The sequence below is a fragment of the Lepidochelys olivacea genome, assembly GCF_965140295.1.
Source record: "Lepidochelys olivacea isolate rLepOli2 genome assembly, chromosome: 1".
Taxonomy (NCBI): domain Eukaryota; kingdom Metazoa; phylum Chordata; order Testudines; family Cheloniidae; genus Lepidochelys; species Lepidochelys olivacea.
The window spans coordinates 118,565,892-118,586,497 of NC_140411.1; the positions used below are offsets into that span (position 1 = coordinate 118,565,892).

Sequence of the window (20,606 nt, forward strand, 5' to 3'; positions counted from 1 at the left end):
GGAAATATGTAAGTTTTGCTGTATCACTTGGAAAATGTTTGCTCTAAACTTGTGAACACAGATGGGAAGGAGTATTTCTTCCTGCCCATCCAGAACTATTAAAATCAGGTAAGTCATCAAGGAATGTCACAATACAAAGGATTGGTTAATGGCCCAATGGCACCTTGGAAATGCTCCATGCAAGGAAGCTCATCCTATGGACTTGGAGGCTGAATGAAGGAAATAAAACAAAGACACAGGAAAATATTTCATCTCTTCACTGTTTGAACTCTCATGGGGCCAGAGACATTAAACTGAAGCCAGAGATCCCCAGAGGTTACCCCTAGGTCTGCCTGAAAGACATTTTGAATTGACAGATCTCTACAACTCTGTCACTCTTAGAATTTAAACTGCAATGCATTTGTGTATATATGTTGACTTGCTTTAACCTGTAAATAACTCTATTTATTTTTCCTAGCTAATAAACCTTTAGATAGTTTATTACAGAATTGGCTATAGGCGTTGTCTTTGATGTCAGCTCAATTATTCATGAAAAATATCTTAGGTGCCTGTACACAAAAGCAAGAAGCCTGGGAAACAAGCAGGAAGAATTGGAAGTTCTGGCATAGTCAAGGAACTATGACGTGATTGGAGTGACAGAGACTTGGTGGGGTAACTCACATGACTGGAGCACTGTCATGGATGGGTATAAACTGTTCAGGAAGGACAGGCAGGGGAGAAAAGGTGCACTGTATGTAAGAGAGCAGACTGATTGCTCAGAACTACATTATGAAACTGGAAAAAAGCCTGTTGAGAGTCTTTGGGTTAAGTTTAGAGGCAAGAGGAACAAGGGTGATGTCGTGGTGAGCGTCTGCTATAGACCACCAGACCAGAAAGATAAGGTAGACAAGGCTTTCTTCAGACAACCAGATCACAGGCCCCAGTTCTCAAGGGGAACTTCAATCACCTTGACATCTGCTGGGAGAGCAATACAGCAGTGCACAGACAATCCAGAAAGTTTTTGGAGAGTGTTGGGGACAACTTCCTGGTGCAAATGCTGGAGGAACGGACTAGGGGTTGTGCTCCTCTTGACCTGCTGCTCATAAACAGGGAGGAATTGGTAGGGGAAGTAGAAGTGGGTGGCAACCTAGGCAGTAGTATCCATGAGATTGTTGAGTTCAGGATCCTAACTAAAGGAAGAAAGGAGAGCAGCAGAATACGGACTCTGGACTTCAGAAAAGCACACTTGGACTCCCTCAGGGAACTGATGGACAGGATCCCCTGAGAGGCTAATATGAGGGGGAAAGGAGTCCAGGAGAGCTGGCTGTATTTTAAAGAAGCCTTATTGAGGGCGCAGGAACAAACCATCCCAATGTGCAGAAAGAATAGCAAATATGGCAGGCAACCAGCTTGACTTAACAGAAAAATCTTCAGTGAGCTTAAACACAAAAAGAAAGCCTACAAGAAGTGGAAACTTGGACAGATAACTAGGGAGGAGTATAAAAATATTGCTCAAGTGTGCAGGGGTGTAATCAGGAAGGCCAAAGCACAACTGGAATTTCAGCTAGCAAGGGATGTGAAAGGTAATAAGAAGGATTTCTACAGGTATGTTAGCAACAAGAAGGTGGTCAGGGAAAGTGTGAGACCTTTACTGAATGGGGGAGGCAACTAGTGACAGATGATGTTGAAAAAGCTGAAGTACTCAATGCTTTTTTTGCCTTGGTCTTCACAGGCATGGTCAGCTCCCAGACTGCTGCACTGGGCAGCACAATATGGGGAGGAGGTGAGCAGCCCTCAGTGGTGAAAGAACAGGTTAAGGACTATTTAGAAAAGCTGTGCACAAGATGTGCACAAGTCCATGGGGCCGGATGCGCTGCATCCGAGGGTGCTGAGGGAGTAGGCTGATGTGATCGCAGAGCCATTGGCCATTACCTTTAAAAACTTGTGGCGATTGGGTGAGGTCCCGGACAATTGGAAAAAGGGAAATATAGTGCCCATCTTTAAAAAAGGGAAGGAGGAGAATCCGGGGGCTTACAGCCTCAACTCAGTCCCTGGAAAAAATCATGGAATAGGTCCTCAAGGAATCCATTTTGAAACCCTTGGAGGAGAGGAAAGTGATCAGGAACATTCAACATGGATTCCGAAAGGGCAAGTCATGCCTGACCAATCTGATTGCCTTCTATGATGAGACAACTGGCTCTGTGGATATGGGGAAAGCGGTGGATGTGATATATCTTGACTTTAGCAAAGCTTTTGATATGGTCTCCCACAGAATTCTTGCCAGCACGTTAAAAAAGTATGGATTGGATGAATGGACTATAAGGTGGAAAGCAGGCTAAATCGTCGGGCTCAGCAGGCAGTGATCAACAGCTCAATGTCTAACTGGCAGCTGGTATCAAGTACAGTGCGCCAGGGGTCAGTCCTGGGGCTGGTTTGGTTCAACATCTTCATCTTCATTGATTGCACCCTCAGCAAGTTTGCAGATGACACTAAGCTGGGGGGAGAGGTAGATATGATGGAGGGTAGGGATAGAGTCCTGAGTGACCTAGACAAATTGGAGGATTGGGCCAAAAGAAATTGGATGAGGTTCAACAAGGACGAGTACAGAGTCCTGCACTTAGGATGGAAGAATCCTATGCACTGCCACAGGCTGGGGACCGACAGGCTAAGTGGCAGTTCTGCAGAAAAGGACCTGGGGATTACAGTGGACGAGAAGCTGGATATGAGTCAACAGTGTGCCCTTGTTGCCAAGAAGGCTAACGGCATATTGGGCTGCATTAGTAGGAGCATTGCCAGCAGATCAGGGGAAGTGATTATTCCCCTCTATTTGACACTGGTGAGGCCACATCTGGAGTACTGCATCCAGTTTTGGGCCTCCCACTGCAGAAAGGATGTGAACAAATTGGAGATAGTCCAGCAGAGGGCAACAAAAATTATTAGGGGGCTGGGGCACATGACTTATGAGGAGAAGCTGAGGGAACTGGGATTATTTAGTCTGCAGAAGAGAAGAGTGAGGGAGGATTTGATAGCAGCCTTCAACTACCTAAAGGTGGGTTCCAAAAAGGATGGAGCTAGGCTGTTTTCAGTGATGGCAAATGACAGAACAAGGAGCAATGGTCTCAAGTTGCAGTGCGGGAGATCTAGGTTAGATATTAGGAAAAACTATTTCACTAGGAGGGTGGTGAAGCACTGGAATGGGTTATCTAGGGAAGTGGTGGAATATCCATCCTTTGAGGTTTTTAAGGCCCGGCTTGACAAAGCCTTGGCTGGGATGATTTAGTTGGGGTTGGTCCTGCAAGGAGTTGGACTCTATGATCTCCGGAGGTCTCTTCCAACCCTAATCTTCTATGATTCTATGATCCAGGAGTTCACATTTGTCTGTGGCTTGGTGAAATATAATTATAGGACATACCACCAGTTTGGGGTCTGCCCTTTTTTTGACAGTCTGCCCTGAGGTAGGGACTCAGGGTTGTGAGCCACTCCAGACGGCGTGATAGATGGCCTATCATTATGAAGTACAGAAAAATATTACTCCTGATCTTCTTGGAACCCATTGCTACCAGTTTCCAAAAAAGTAAAGAATTTTTCATTTTGGCAGCAAATTTGAATTCTTTCCACAATGCCATGCAATGTTCCATCTTTTTTCTTTTGGCAATTTTTTATAAAGCTTCCTAAAATTAACTAGCTTTTGGGTGGAATCCTGTGAGCTTCCTTTCCTGGCCTCCCTTGCCATCATCTAACAGTTTTCTTTTTTATGAAAACAATTGCTGTCATACCAAATTATTTTATCTTTCAGAGGGAAGGAATAACCCTTTTTGGTACCTGTAATTTATGTACAATATTGTTATACACATTAAGTGATATATGCACATCTCTAAGGTCTAAAAGATGTGGGTTTTTTTCACCCTAGCTGATAATTACAGGAGAGATTCTCTTTAATTTTAGATTTAACCAATGGATTACACTTACTTCGCCTTGCATGTAAGGCTTTGAAATTAGAAGTGAAATACTGTCCAACAGGGATCAGCTGATGTAATGGGGCCAGATAGCAAAAATTAACCTGGAGGGGTAGAAGGTCACTATCATATTTAAGGGCCACTGAAAAGTTAGCAAAACAAGGCCAACTTAAAATTGGAACTTCAGTATAGTCAGTCATACTTGTCCCTCTAAGAGAGGTATAAATCAAATGACCCACTATGTCATCACTGCCCCTACCATTTAGTATTCCCAGCCCGAATCTGTCCAAAATCACCAAAAATATCCAGCCTGCTGAGTTTATTACTTTATCTTTAGAATTTCTTGGGGGAAGGACAAACAACTGGTCATTAAAAGTACTATTTGAAAGACGCTGCAATTTCTTATCTTCCCCACCCAACTGAGCATGAAAATCACCTATAAGAATTGGATAATTTCCAAGCAGCCAGCATCTCAATAATAGATTCTAACTCTGCCCATATAGCTTCATTGTAACAGGGGAATCAAATGAGCATTCATTAAAATATTATCTAGAAAGGTGATACTACAAGCTTGAGGATAGGATTTACCCAGAACTAATACTATATATTAGTGTAGCTATAGCAGGATATTGATCGAAATGAAAAGGGCTTGACCAGTAACTGATTTGCCCTAACATGTTTAATAGATCCTTCCAAACAAAATTCATAGCCTGAGAGATACAAAGATTCATCTTTGGTAAGCCAGGTTTCTTGTAAAAATATTATATCAAATTGCACTAAATAAGTTTTAAGTTCCAGATCACGAGCTTTACTTTTGAGGCTGTTAATGTTCCATGATATAATTTTAATAACAATTTTATAAAAGCTCTGTAGAGCACCATCTAGCTGGTCAAGTCAGTTCTGTACTAGCAGTCTCAATTTATAAGTTACCAGTACAAATCGCCCCACTGGATTTACAGTTATAATTAATTCCCCAATTCTTTCTTCTTCAATTCTTTGATTACCTGTTAACTTCTGTGCATTAGAATCTAGAGCCAACCCAGCCTGGTACATCTGCACCAACAGAATTTTTGGAAAAGTCCTTATCCTTACCCTTTCTTGTAACTGGCGGGGAGGCAAGGGAGAGAACCATTCAGATAATCATTCTCTTACTGGTTCTTTTTTACTTTATCTATTCTATATCCTCTAAAACAAAGACTATCTCTCAGACCCCAAATCTTCTTAACCACCCACCAATTTTAAATGCTACCAACACACAATCTTTTAGACTTCAGTCTTTTAACCTTTAAAATTTGATCTCTGGGCGAGGAGTAAAACACCACTTGTTCAAATAGCAGTTCAATCCAATGTAGTAAATGAGCTAGAGACACATGAACAAGTCAAGCAAAATCAATCCCCACACTTGTCCATGTGCAACACAGGTCTTCTTCTGAAGATCTAGCATGTTCAATATTTGTTACATAGCTAGCCCCACCTCTATCATCATACTCTGTAACTTCCATATTTAAAGCTCAGTCAACTGGAGAGGAAAATATCACTCTATCCTCACAGCAAACAGCTCCTCCCCTTAATCAGGCACAGAGCTTCACTTGTGCTGAAGCTAACAGTTGGCCAATAACTGGCATTTCACACATCCAACAGTTAAATAAAATTAGCCAGTATTTAAGAGGCTGGATGCCTTTGCAGCCTCTGGGTAACTTCAGTTTCCCTATTTTCAAATGAAACAGCCAGCCCCTAACTCTAATATGTATGGGGAAGCCTGATAGTTCTCCTTCCTGGACTATTCAAACAAGCTAATGACAATCTGTTCAGTCATCATTGAGCTGAATGTACAACAGCTCTCTTAGTACAACCGCTAGAGCTCTAGGCATGTTCATAACATGCACATCAGTACAGGATGTGTGACACTTTTCAGGCCCCTGGAATCGGAGTATAGTTTACCCACCAAATGGCTCTTGATTAGAGCTAGTTTAAAAAATTCTGACCATGTTTTTTCATCAGAAAATGTCTGATGAAATGTGTTGATTTCTACAAATTTTCATTTAGAAAAAAATCAGATTTTTTTCTGATTTATCATGTTAAAACAATTTTTAGTTTAGAAATTTAAAAAAAAATAAATCAAATTCAAAACAAAATGTTTCATTGTTACAAAAATGAAACAGAACCAGTCTCACTGTCCCAAAATGAATTTTTTTTTCAATAATTTCCTTTCTTGGAAAATTTTGAAATTTCAATATCTCAGAATGTTTTGTGGAACAGAAATTCTAGTTCCTGCATAGCTCTACTACTGATACATATTTCTCTCCCCTTCTCATTGTTAATTTTCACAGTTAAACTCCAGCAGGAGTGTACATCGATGCTACTGCCAAGGAAGCCTCTACTGAGGCAAAGAGCAGAACAATGGGAGACTCCAGCATAATTATGACTATGCCTACAGCATTGCACATGTACATACAGTGAAAACCTGACAGTCTTAAAAAAAAATGTTAAGCTACATTAAAAGTCATGATCACAGACATCCTGCATGGAAACCTATGGCCAGCTGATAGGTAGATTGTGAGAGACAGGACTGAAGGAAACTCAGATGTTACACTTAACTAGCAGAACACAAAATGCAGTATGTTATATTGCACAAACACTGAAGAAAAACATTTTGCAGTAAACATACTTACAAATCATACTCCTTTTCACATATTGATTGTTCCTCCTTAGTGCTCTCTGAACATGAATTTAAATTTTTGACTACCCAGTGCAGGAGGTATATTGGCTTGGCAGCATCTGAGTAACCCAAGAAAACTGTGCAGTTGAGTACCACTTCTTTACCTAGGCAAACCAATATAAAAATTAACATCCGCTCATAGGAATAGTGCAAACGTTCACAATGCAATGGGGAGTCTGATTGCCAGAGATGCAATCTGGATGTCATAGGACAACCTTCAGTGTGGCTTCCGGCATGTCGAAAAATACAGCCAACCTTTCTGTGTATTACAGTATCCACACAAGTGCACTGAAAATTGACTGAACTCCTTAAAGCATTTTGAGCCCTTTAACAGTTGAGATACTAGCAATGCATTTGGATCACTTCAGCTGATGGCAATTTTCAACTGATAGACATTCAGATGACCTATAGTTGAGGGGTGATGAGCCATTTCCATCTTAACACCTTATATGCCCCTGTTATTTAACTAACAATATATATTCAAACCAGGTTTCTGATGGGTAGGTGACCCACAAGATTACAAAAGCCTTCTCTCACATCTCCACACAAAAGTCTTCCATACTAGAAGAAATATCCCTACATCACAAGCTATTTTCTGTGCAATGATGAAGCATTGTAGCTGTGTCAGCTACAGGTGCCGACATTTTGCAACTACGTTTGCCCATGTATTGTGAAAGTAATCAGCTTAGAGACTCTCAAAAACTGTAAGGTTAATTTAATAGCACAGGCATTTCATTTTCAGAGAAACATTCTTGGTTTTGTTATTGCTATGCACTGTATGCAACGTAAACCGAGAGGTCAAATAGCTGCCTGATTTTAGAACTCCGTGGGCATTGTTTGGTGGCTCGGGCCCAGTTCCAAAGAGGCTTGGGGTTTAGGTGCCTAAGTTCCAGTTTTGGCACCACTGTGATCCTCAAAACTCCTGCTGAACCTTGTAGGTGCCTAAACTCACTTGGGCCTATGTCAGGGTAACAGATCCCATGGTGCTTAAGTTTCTGCCTTTGAGCACACTGCATCTCTCTAGGCATCCAGACACCCATCTCCCACCTAAGCCCCAGAGTGATTCACAAACTTGGGAAAGACAGACATTCATCCACCCAAGAAGCGTGTGGGGCCAGATCTAATAGGCTTGCTCAGTGGCCACCTTCCAAACTGGGTCCCATTCAAAATTGGACAGAGGAGGCTGTGGTGATGCTGTTCTTGTAACTTTTAGCCCAGTGATTGCATACTCATATAGGACATGGGAGACCAGAATTCAGTTCCCCCTTTTGCCAGAAGGGGAGAATGGATTTGAAAATGGGTCTCCCATCACATAGAAGTGTGCTCTACCCACCAAGCTATGAGACAGGCTGATGTGGGGCTCTCTCAGTCTCTCCTGTTGCACTATGGATAAATAACGAAGGAACAATTCGAGCAGGGGGACTGCAACCTGGGTCTCCCACATGGGTTTCCTAACCACCAGGCTACAGAGTTTCTGCTCACTTTCTCGCTTGCTCTTGCCCAGTGGCCACACCTTTGTGGATAAATACTTAAACAGTCATTGGGCCAGAGACAGAAAGAGAGAGATCATCATTTAAACACAATGGAAGAACTTCAACAGGAGAGACAGAGAACCCAGACAAGAATATCCCAATGGTTCAAGCACTTGCCTGAGAAGTGGGAAATCCTCTGTTCAAATCTTTTCTTCCCCTCTGGCAGAGACGGGGGGATTTGAACCTGCGGCTCCCACATCCCAGGCGAGTGCTCTAACCACTGGGGTAAAAGGTATAAGGTGGGCACCACCAACTCCTTCAGACATCTGGTGGATGGCAGTAAGGCAGGTACCTACCTCAATAAATGCCTTAGGTGCCTAAACTGTCTGACTCCAGGTGGTGAGTTCCCATTCATGGATAATTAAGCAGAGACAGGTGCCTCCATGCCCTGGAACACACTCCTCTCATCAGCATCTCTTATTGGATAGTTTAGGTGGGTACCCACCTAGCATTCTGGCTTGGGGATCACATTGTAAGCTGCCTAGATCTCCCCATTCATTGCATAAGGAGCCTAGGAACCTAACTCAAGCTTTGTGGATTGCAATGGTGTTCCTGTAATTTTCTAGGCACTTAGAAGTTAGGCACTGTGATGCTCAGCATTGCAACACTAAAGACCTTTTCTGGATCCAGGCCTCAGACTCTAGGAGCAGGAAGTATGTGTTGCTGATCTCCTCCAAGCTTCGCAGCCAATAAGAATCAATCAATGTATCATCTGCATCAATGTACATGAGGCTAAACTGAGTCCAGACTAAGCTGCAATCAAAGGACCAGTTGTGCTAAAAGTTAATTGTGTCCCTGGGCCAGTTCTTGTACCAAGACAACTCAGAGTATTTTCCCCCCATCTGTAGATGATCAAGGACATCATATAGAACAGGATGTGGTATGCTGTTCTCAAAGAATTCAAAGAGATCATTTTCTAACCCACTGAGATTCAGGTATTACTAGAAAGCCAATTTTCTAAGGAATTTGTCACATGAAGCCTGATCTGCAGTTATTTTTTAACTTAAAACATCATTCCAAGAATGCAATGTCAGTACCCATCCACACTTCCAAGGTACTTTGTCCTCATAATCCACAAAGTAACTTCATTTAAAATATCTCTGCATGTTTTATAAGGTAGCTGTCAAACTGTAAGGTTTGTGCAGGCACATTTTAAATAAATGGCTATAGGAAGTTGACGTAGATTGAGCACCATTGTCACAGCACACAGTTCAAATGGAATTGTTTTTAGAATCCTCCTTATAGGATCCATATGAAAATCTGTCTAACTCAGCTACTACACACATTAAATACTGAATCACAGTTTGCAGGGATTGAAAACTATATCCGCTACTCACCTAAAGTGTAGCTCTAACATGTTTTTAAATAAACTAACCTGTTTTACGCCACACAAAGTATGTGTCCACACACAAGTTAGTTAATGCACTGCTCCTATCCACTGGGGCATACAAGATTTTGGCTTTACTAGTGCTCTTGGCACAAATGTGTACTACAGTAGTTCTTCTGCAGTTCAGACAGGTCTGCCTAACTGGCTGTGTTGACAGGTTTGCCAACCTTCCTACTTTCCATGTCTCTGTACAGAAAGGCATCCTAAAACACACTGAACCACACATTAAAGGGGTCGCTCTGCCTTACTATCCACTTGATGACCTATCCCTCCTGTGTCAGCCATCCAATGTGGCTTTGAGGTCTACAGAACCAGGAAACGTGACTAGAACTTCCTTTTGCTGGCCATAGTGAGCATCTCAGTTTCCTCTTGAACAAGGTAGCTGAACTCAGTGAATGTTTATGCCAGTTACTATCAATGATGACTCATCTGAAATAGGGAAGCCACAAATCAACACTTAGGCCCAGTAGGTAGCTATGGATCTGAGCAAAGAGAACTTGCAGACAGTTCTGAGTTTCACTAAACATACACCATATAGAGATCAGAACAAAACAACATACATTCACAAAGATTATTTATATAATTAGATACCTATTTGTGTTTCAACATAAATTTCTCCAGGTTCAATTATCTCCAATTTAACAACTTCTGCTGCATCTAAGAAAAAAAAAAGCAATATTTTAAAATGCCATTTTTCTAACATCCCACCTCTGTAAAATTATACAAATGGCTCTATTTCAAAAACCCATGCTTAAGCATATCATATAGATTTCAGCCTACTAGTAATATATTTATGAACACTGATGAATCAGCAGTATAATTTCATCTGAGTAACAACAGCTGATGCTCTGGCATTACCAAGTAGTTTAAAACAGCAAAATGGTATGTCCTGTTGAATTTTTTTCCATGAACTCATAAAGTGTTCCATTTATGAGGTCCTCAAAGATTCATCTCCAAGACCGCTTCTGAAATCGTTGCATTTATTACTGTGGCTAAATTTAACAGAACGGAAGAGGTGGAAGCTGGCGAGGGGGGCAGGGAGAAAAGGAGAAATCAGAACATTCACATAAGACTAAATAAAACCAGTAGATTTTTTTTTTGCTTGTCTCTTTTTGCTTTTTAAATTATTAAGAAGCTTACTTATAAAATAAGTCAAAGTGCAAAGTCAAAGAGTTTTGCTTTCCCTGGGGGAAGAGAGATATAGTTCTGTGTACACTGTACAGTACATAACAAGAACTACAATAGATTGGAACATGTTTCAAGTTCACTCGATCATTCATATTTCAGAGGATTTTACTTAATTTCAAAGAGCTTCTCTCTAGTCCATAGCCCATCTTCATTATTTTTAATGTTGAATTCTAAAATATTCAGCACACTTATATTGGTAGATGGTGCCTCTTCAACAATTAGACTGAACAACATTGTCCAGTTTGAACTGATCACAATATGCAATAAATACATGACCTAATGATATCTACAGTTAGAGATAATGACCTACATCTTTCCTCTTCACAAAGCCTGAGAAAATGGACTTTGCATAGGAAGCCTCCATTAAATATTTAATTATATCGTCTTCAGACGCCTAAGAAAACAATCTTACCATCTTTCACCATCAGCTCTGTTGTACTTGTGGTGTTGAATGCCTTTCCTGCATGACTAATTGAAACAACACATGTGTAATTCCCAGAGTCTTCAATCTTTAAACTAGAAAAATCCAGTTCCTTCTCGTTTGCAGAGTTATAGATGTTACAGTTCTGTTTCAATAAAGAAAATTTAAATAATTTTCATGCTATGGATACACTCTGAAGCTTCAAATGAGAAAATATTTTAAAATGAAACCTTTGGGGGAGAATGCTCAGAGATGGCTAAGAGAGGCTGAGGTCCAATTTTCAAACATGGGCACCCAAATACAGCATTGGGACAGCCAAATGACAATATAGCACACAAAATAAGAAATGAGAGTAATCCAAAATAATCATGTAGATTAAGTACCAAACTGAGTACTCAATCACAGGATTTGGGCACCAGAGAGAGTCTCATGTTGAAAACTGGGACCAAGATTTTAAAAAATTATCTCATTTTCAAATCCCTCCATGGTTGCTCAGTATTTTTGAAAATCAGGCCATTTACTCACAGTGTCTAAATATAGATTTAGGAACTGAATTTTAAGTATCCATTTTTCGAAAATTTGGCTAGGCTCTGCAAGCTTAGCCAATCCATTACTCAAAGAAGTTGTTCTCTAGTGTGCCATGTGTGTGTCTCAGCATTGCCACAGTTGGAATGTGATTTGCATACACACGGAAATAGTACTCATCAAAAATGGGGGGGGGAAGGTGAGGGGAATCAACATTTCAGAATTGTTTCCAGGGTTCAAAACAACCCCTTTGTCATTTTTTTTTCAAAATTTTTAACCATTTCAATAATGGTTTTGATTAAAAAAAGATTTGAATTGTTGTGAAGAATTTCACAAAAAATTCTGTTTGGTAGAACACTATTCCCAAATTAGACCAGTGCTTTACAAATGAATGGTATAAAGCAGATAGATAAGGCACTTCTATTCACCCTCTCATTATACAAGAAGAAAGGGACATTCAATGAATGCTGAAGGTAGCACATATAAAACGGATAAAAGGAAATACTTTTTCACACAATGTACACTTAGCCTGTTGGACTCATCATCACAAGTTACCACTGAGGCCAAGCGCTTAGCTGGGTTCAAAGGAGGATGGGACATTTATATGGGTAATAAATATTTCCAGGGTTATAAAGTAAAAATTAAAAAGCAAATAGGAGTTTGGAAAGAGATATAAACCCCCATGCTTCAGGGCACACACCAACCTCTAACCATTGCGGGTCAGGAGGAAACTTTCCCTGGAGCAGGTTAACTAATAACTGACTACTCCAGCATTTCTTGCACTTTCCTCTGAAACAAATGATATTGACCACTGTCAAGAGACAGGACGGACCGACCACTGATCTGATCTAGTATGGTAGCTCCTATGCTCCAAAATGAGCATGCAACATCTCTGATCGCAACTGTTGGAAGCGGACAAACAGTATCCATATAAATCCATGGAGGAATGGAGAGGGCTACCCAACATGGTGAAGAGATAGGAAGACTAAAGGAATGTGTCCAAGGCTTTAGCCCAATTATGGAACACAGTTCACTACAACTGCAACTGTTGTAATCAGGTCCCCTGATTTGGTGTATTTGTAGTACAGAAGAGACTTATGGTTCACTTTAAACAATGGAATTTATTTTACATCTCTTAATGCTATAAATGATCTGAAACACCAAAACTTCCAAGCTGCCAACTACCATATAAGCAAATCCCAACACTCAGGTTAAGTCCCTTTGCACTCCTTTTAGTGTCAGGATCCCACATGCACTAAAGAGAGTTGAGGCTGGGTAATTTATCAGGTAGGTTCTAGCATCAAATATTTTACCATTCCCCAACCCTGAGATCATAAGTAATTCCTAATTGCTAGTATACTTTATCTTGCAAATCTTTGCAAGTAGACAAATGGGTTTTCTTTTGTGTGTCTGTACTAAGAACTGTGTCACTTACCAGAATTACTGAAGATTTTTACATGACTGTAGAACTACTCTGAAACCTTTTAGATGTTTGTAAGTTTGTAATCTACCTTTCCCAAGGTCTAACATTTCATTATTTTTTTTTTTACTACTAATTTGGGTGGTGATATTTTTGGTTACTTACCTTGTACCACATTATAGTGACATTTTTATTGTGGTGCACAGCATTGCATTTCAGTGTATAACCTCTTCCAACATCTTCAACTTGCCTGGATAAATGATTTGTGTTAAAACAACTGTCTTTACTTCTTTTGAGTACATTCAGGGACCACTTTTGTAATGTGACATTATACGTTCCATTGCTATGGAATAAAAAAAACAATTTTGGGTGTTTTTTAAAGTCATGTAGGTAGGGTAATTATACAACAAAATAAAAAATATATACCTAAAATATAATCATTAGAAAAAAAGCATACCAATATTGCCCCATTTTATTTTACTTCCTTTTCTTTACTTCCCCACATAAACTAGGTGTTATTTTCAGTAAAGGCCCAGCTTAAGTAACAGATAAGCATATCAAAACAGAATCATGAAATCATTCAGTTTCATAATTATTTATAATAATATAACAATATATGGTGGCAAGTATACATACAAATTAGCCTAACGATGCTCAAGTAGTTAAAAATGACTAGTTAGTGGATTTATAGACTTACTCATCTAATTCACTAAGGTTTGATGTAGTGATAATAATTTAAAAAGTGATTTGTGAATATTTATGAACAAATAAACTTGGCAAGCTCACTCTGCCGTTGTTCATGTGGTCACATTATTCATTGTTGCTGTACAGACAACCAGCAAAGTATTTGTGAAAATGTTCACAAATCCTGAGGGTTTCATGGAGAAGCTCAAATTACTACTGAACAAAGACACTTTGTTTCATAGCTACATATTACCTGAAAGACAGAGTTAATTATTTTTATACAGTATGTAAATACTTTCATTGTTGAATATTCCCATGTACATTAATGTGGGCCAAATGTGATCTGGAGGAGTCTTGAGGGAATTAAAGTATTGGGGAAAGATGAATGTTACTGAAAGGCAATAATCAACGTTTCAAAAAAGGCGCCTAAAATGAAGCTCTCAATTATACATTAAGGCATCTAAACAAGTAGCTTGATTTGCAAGAGTACTCACAGACTTTTGCTTTACATTAACATACTTGCTAACAAAAAATATCACAAATAAAAATGTTTGCAATAAAAAGAGCCATGAATACCACCAAAGCAAATTCAGCTTTTACTCAATTAAATTATTTTAACGTTTTCCCAATTCTAGTGTACCAAATATGTTTTGTAGTTTTATCAGCCTTCTGTATGACCCTGAACAACATTGTTAATGTTAAACATCCTTTATTTTATATATAATTTCTCTGTTGAATCCTAAAATAAATACTAAGCTACTTTTGTTTTATTTAGTCTGGACTGAGTTGGAGATAGTTCTATTAGAGGAAATACCCACTGATACTGTTTTCAAATATATGATCTATATAACAGTCATAATTTCAGAAGAAAGGAGTGGATTAAACATTGGCCTCATGTTCTGATTAATAAATGTATGGGGAGTCAGAGTAAACCAATCCAAAAAAAATTGGCGTGGCACAGTCTAAAAATTAGTTGTGTATCACAAGAGGGAAAACGAAGAAAGCAGGAAAAGTTAACCTATTTATTTATATGCTCAACATGACCTTTGTCACCTGAGAATTAATAATAGATCTATTGTTACTACACCCCGGTGAGGTAGGGAAGTATTATCATCTAGAATTTGCAGATGGGGAATAGAGATGGACAAACTAACTGACTTGCCCAAAATCATGGGAAGCCTGTGATAGAATGAGGAACTGAACCCACATCTTTTTTTAATCCTAGCACAGTGCTCAACCGCAAGGTCATACTTCCTCCCATTAGACAGTCCCTCAGCATAATAAGAGAGGCCCTCCCTCTGTGATAACACATTCTGTGAAATAACTTCACAGTTAGCTGCACAACACACTGAAGATGTTGGGCCAAATTCAGACCTGGTGTAAACAGGTGCAACTCTATAGATGACGACCCTTACACTAGGTATGAATTTGGCTTGGAGCATCTCCAATCCAGTCTACCACATATAAGATTTTAGTCAACATCCATTAAGAGACATCCTTGTCTCTTACACTCCATGAGGTTTTATCTTTCTGTCTTGGCTTTCACTTTAGTTCTTTGGTTGTACTTTGTGGGGAATATGGTATTACAAAATCACTATTTGACTAAAACTCAAAACATGTAGCCTGGCTCAGCAAAGCACATTGGAAAGTGAAAATTCATAAAGTAGCAATTAAGATTTTACAAAAAAAAAAATACTGTACATATTAGATTACAAATCACCCCTCAGCCATTTCACTATCAAGGTCAGATTTTGACTTAGTATTACCACTTTACAGTTGAGTGCTGAGCATTCTGTTCCCAAAGCATGTAAGCATATGTTCAGCTTCAAGAATGGGTATAGTCGCATTGACTTCAACAGGGCCATACATGCATAAAGCTAAATACATGCGGAAGTATTTGCAGGCTCAGAGCCTTAAAGTGTGTCATTTGCTTGTCACTGACTTCCACCTCTAATTTTTTTTTTTCAGTTACTTACAATTTACCTAGTTACAAGGTCACAACTATGGAAGAGCTTATTTGACCTGATTTGTAGTAACCACAGGAATTTAGGATATGAGATGCACAAAACCATACAAACAACACCACAGATGTGTGGTAAAGATTGTCAGTCAACTCCACTTGTCAAATGTAGCAGGAACCTTCATGACAAGAAATGGGGCTAACTGTGGTCAACTCTGTGCTAAACTGTTAAATTGCCTCAATAAACAAAACTGCACTCATTTCATTTATTTATTTATTGAGGGAGGGAGGGGCTTGGTTTGTTTGATTTTGTTTTTATTGTCTGCTTTTCCCATCAGAACACTGATTTGTTGTGAAAATGTTTCATTGGTGCATTTCTGCTTTATCTAAGGAACCTCTATTTTTCTCCAGGGTCAAAAGAGCTGAGTAAAGACTATAACATGAACATATAATTCAATCAATTTCACCTATTTCTTTTAGTACATTGTCCAGTAAAGCCAGTTGCAAATTTTCAACTGAAAATGACTTTTTTTCTATAATGAAATTTCTTGAAAAAATGGTTGACATTTTTCAATTTTCATGAAAAATGTCAATACTTTTAATCAACAATTTAATTGATAACCATTTTGATACTATCAAAAATTCTAAAAATCGTTCCTATAATTTTTAAGTTCATATTTAAATAAAGTTAATTTAAAAATCAACAAATAAAATCATATTAGAAACTAATTACAATTTTTGGACATTTAAAAAAATAATGGAGGCTTTCTGTTGGTAAATTAGGTCTAATATAAAGTTGTAGTTCATGAAATTCTAGCCCTTTTTATTATTGGAGAACTGAGTTTTGTATTTTTCAGTGCTATATATCTGCAGTCACACATCTACTCTGTATTTTATAAACAGAAAAGAGCCCTTTAAAATTTTCCGGTAATCAAAGCACAAACCACTGCTTACATAATACACTATTAAAAAGGAATTATTATTTTAGCCTTTGTCTTGAAATGTTCTGTAATTTCAGTATAAGTCAATTATAATAGAAACATCTTCACCTTTTCAAAACTTGATTTAACCACTGTTAAACCACACTTTCTTCCTGCCCTACTGAACAATATCACAACTAAAAGTGCACTAGTCTTACAGCTCCATTTGAGTCACGGCTTTGTAAAAGCTATTCTGAGGTGAAAGAGCATACTCAACTAAAAATCAGCAAATTCCATTTGTGCTTTTAATAATGCCAAAGATGTAAAGTTCTGTATAAAAGCCAGAGCCTAATTATGCCATTCTTACTCATCTTGTGTGTTACCTTAACATACAATTAGTCCCACTGATTTCAAAGGGAACACAGTCAGTTACTTACTCAATGCAAGTAGAATCACAGAATAACAGAGTTGGAAGGGACCTCTGGAGGACATCTAGTCCAACCCCCAGCCCAGAGCAGGACCAATCCCAACTAAATCATCCAAAGTAAGTCATTACTTACCCATGGAAGTAAGACTCTTCCATATCAGTTGAAAGAAATATGTTATTAATCAGTTTTTAAGCATAGATAATGTGCTGTGTCTGGGAGGAACAAAAAAACACTAGTCTTCTTTAACAAAAGTTTTGCTTAAACTTTTAGAGGGTCTGTCTACCTGCAATTAATTGTAAACTTTATGAGCTCAATTCTCCACTGCTTTGCACTCTGTGTAGTTATTTAGAGTTGTGCACATGAATGTAACATGATACTACTTGGGTAAATGTAGCTTTCTGTACCCCTTTGCATAAGTGCTAATGACTACACAAGGTTCTGGTAGTAGAGGATCGGGTCCTATTTTCATACAGTTGCAAAGACTCTACATTATCCACTGGGCATGTGTACTCACCTGAGTCTGTATATGTAATTCCCCAGGTCACTGAGTTCAGCTGGCCAAAACTCCAGAAATCTCCCATTTAAAACAAGTCTCTGTGTTGCTTGGATCAAATTCACCTTTCCTTCGCTTTCTTTGAACCAGGTCACTGTGTATGTTTTACTGCAAAGCTTATCTTGTATTGATCCAGGGAAGCAAAGGAAAAAATATTCCCCTTCAAGTACATCAATGGAGCGACGCAAGGGGCACAGCTCTTCTTCACAGAAAAAAGAATGGTTAGGAAGCAAAACACTGTTTTCAGATAAGGAGACTGGACTGATTCTAATGACAGTTGCTGTCTATCTTGTTTCTTTCTAAACAGATTTTCTTCCAGCAGGCCTAATAGCTACTGAAGAGTGTGGCCATATGAGGGAATCAATATTTATTCCAATCTGAAGATCCAGTTTTCAAATCTTTATTCAGCCCTTACTCAGGCAAAACTTTTCATGGCTAGAGGAAGGTGGGAAATGGGAGTTTTTCCCCATGGACTTCAGGAAACATCTGTAAGGGTCTGTGTGATAGAGCATGATCCTGCTCCTATCTTCTACTCTTTCTACACAGATCATTCAGAGACTTTCTATTGTTAAACACCACCCTATAATTATTTACATTGCTCTTCCCCCGCTTTACTGACCACATCATTTACAGCATCAGTTTCTCCTCTGCCAAGTACAGGGAAGAAATCTCTCCTTCCATAGACCCTTTTTGGTTCTACTCCACTAGCTTGCCCCTCCACAGCATTTTCCTTCCTCTGCTTTCTTCTACCGTCTGGGTTAATGGGTTAATTACCTTTTTAGTCCTCCTCAGACCATTCTAATCCACTAATTAGGCACAGTCAGGTCCAGCCTGGGGGTGGGGGATTTAATTGGTGTTTAAGTGATCAGAGTGCTGGCTCAGCTGTTAGTTCTCAGCTCTCTGTCAAAGCCCAATTCTGCAATCCTTATTCAGGTGGGATAGTACCTTACTTAATTGATTTCAGTGGGGCCTTACTTACAGAGTAAGGCCCTGATCCAAAGCCCATTTAATCAATTGGAATTGTTCCGCTGACTGTAACTACTTTGGATCAGGACCTAAGGTACTACTTTTAGTAAGGGAGGGTGGCAGAATCTGGTCTCTAAGACCATCTTTTTTCCTCTCCTTTCACAATTTTGCTGTTTGAAGATGGGTCTATCTAAACTGCAAAGTCTGGAACTGGATCTGAACTTTACCAAACTTTGGAAGTGTTTGGTCTAGGGTTTGGTTCAGACCCATTACTAACTTAATTAGAATAACTATCCATTGTTCTACTTAATTCCTGATATGTACTGTAGATTCCAGTACTGCAACAGAGAGAAGGAGCAGAATGTCATCGCATGATGCGTTACTAACTAGAACTAAGCAAATAACTGATTTTTCAGTTCAGTGGCCAAACCAATCAACCCAAAATGAAAATTCTTCAGTTTTTCTTGCTGAAATGAAAATCCAACAAAATTTCACTTTGAGCTGAAAATGTTTTGCTTGACTGAAACAAAAAACTTTTTTTTTCCATTTCATTTTGTTTTCAAGTATTTGTTACTCTTTGTTTGTTTCTTTGTTTAACTAAATTTCTAAATGAAATGTCTTTTCAAAACAAAAAGTTGCAATGTTTCATTCTGATTTTTTGAAATGAAACATTTAGATTTTTTCAATAAAAAAAAAGTTTGTGTTTGGCCCAAAATATCTGCCAGATTTGACCCAAATTCACAAATAGTGTCAGTCAACCCCAAACTGCATTTTTCAGCAAATAAACTATTCATTCAAAAAAATTCACCCAGCTAGAGTATACCAAATATTCACCAAATGATGCCATGTCTTACTGTCAAAGTGTTGCTGATTTTATGCTTACCAGCTGTAGCTCTGCTGAGGAACATTAAAAATGGGATAATCAGACTTTCAAAAGCCATTTTCTTGACTTACTTGTAGCTTCTTCTCTGGAAAAAAGGGAAGCGTTCTTAGTTTAACTGACGGAGTATTGGAAGAAAAACAAATATACATGATCCATCACATATACAACAAATTTGTCTAAAACTAAGTTCATGAGTAATATAACAAAAGTGTAGTGAAGATGGGATTTCCACTGGAAATTTTTTTTATCATCAAAGCATATTTACATGTATAAGGTCATAATCCAGGAGTTTTATTGGCAAGGTTCATATCAGTTGGAGAGAACGGTTGTTTTTCCATCCACTATTTATATTTCATGTTAGATGTTCTATATCATTTCTTTTTGACTCATATCTGATTAAGTACTTTACATTATAAAATGCTGCTCATTCTAGCTATAGATGCATCCAAAGTATAGACCTGATCTTGCAAACTTTAATTATTGGGTGCTTGGGCTTTCCATCATGACTATGGTGTTTGAAGTCAATGGAAATTTTGCAAATGACTTCAATGAACATAAGATCAAGCCCATAGTTTGGACGCATCTGTAGTTATAGATAAAAATACAAAAATCTGTTGGCAAACCAGGAAGCATACCAGCTGTCTTCAATTTTCTTCATATTAGATTTTATTTCAACATGCCTCAGACACATAACTTATTTCTTCTTCTTCTTTGTAGGTAATTTTCCAACCTTTGAGAGCCAGTATTACCTGCTGCCCTGACTGGATTCTTCTTCAGGAGGACAGAATGAGAGTATTTTCTTTTAAAATATTCCAGTAATAATGAAATACTAAATTGGTAAGAAGGCAAAAACCTATTTCCATAGGACAATACCTAGCCCAAATTCATCTCCACAGAAGCTGGGCTATTGTGGCTTCGGCTCCTGAGCTACTAGGCATGGAGAGCTTGTTCCCACTCATTGAAATTCAAAGGAGAACTTCCATTACATTCATCAGGAGCAGGCCCAAAGTCTGCTACCTTTTCCAAGGTGGTACCTCCACTTTGTAGCCTTACATAAATGTCCTATTCCCATGAGTGAAATCACA

The 20,606-nt window shown here is 38.7% G+C and overlaps 1 protein-coding gene across 2 annotated transcripts in view; it reads right to left on the reverse strand.

The window, feature by feature from the left end:
* The window catches only part of IL18R1 (interleukin 18 receptor 1), a 41,012-nt gene that overhangs the window by 16,171 nt on the left and 4,235 nt on the right, over window positions 1-20,606 (reverse strand). For both annotated transcript variants that reach the window (XM_084610305.1, XM_084610306.1), the window contains 6 exons: window positions 19,522-19,606; window positions 17,634-17,874; window positions 13,293-13,470; window positions 11,174-11,327; window positions 10,165-10,230; window positions 6,608-6,758 (listed from right to left, as the gene is read on the reverse strand). In XM_084610305.1, coding sequence (XP_084466431.1) covers window positions 6,608-6,758; window positions 10,165-10,230; window positions 11,174-11,327; window positions 13,293-13,470; window positions 17,634-17,874; window positions 19,522-19,579 — 848 coding nt within the window. In that variant the 5' untranslated portion in view covers window positions 19,580-19,606. The remainder of the gene's footprint in view (window positions 1-6,607; window positions 6,759-10,164; window positions 10,231-11,173; window positions 11,328-13,292; window positions 13,471-17,633; window positions 17,875-19,521; window positions 19,607-20,606) is intronic.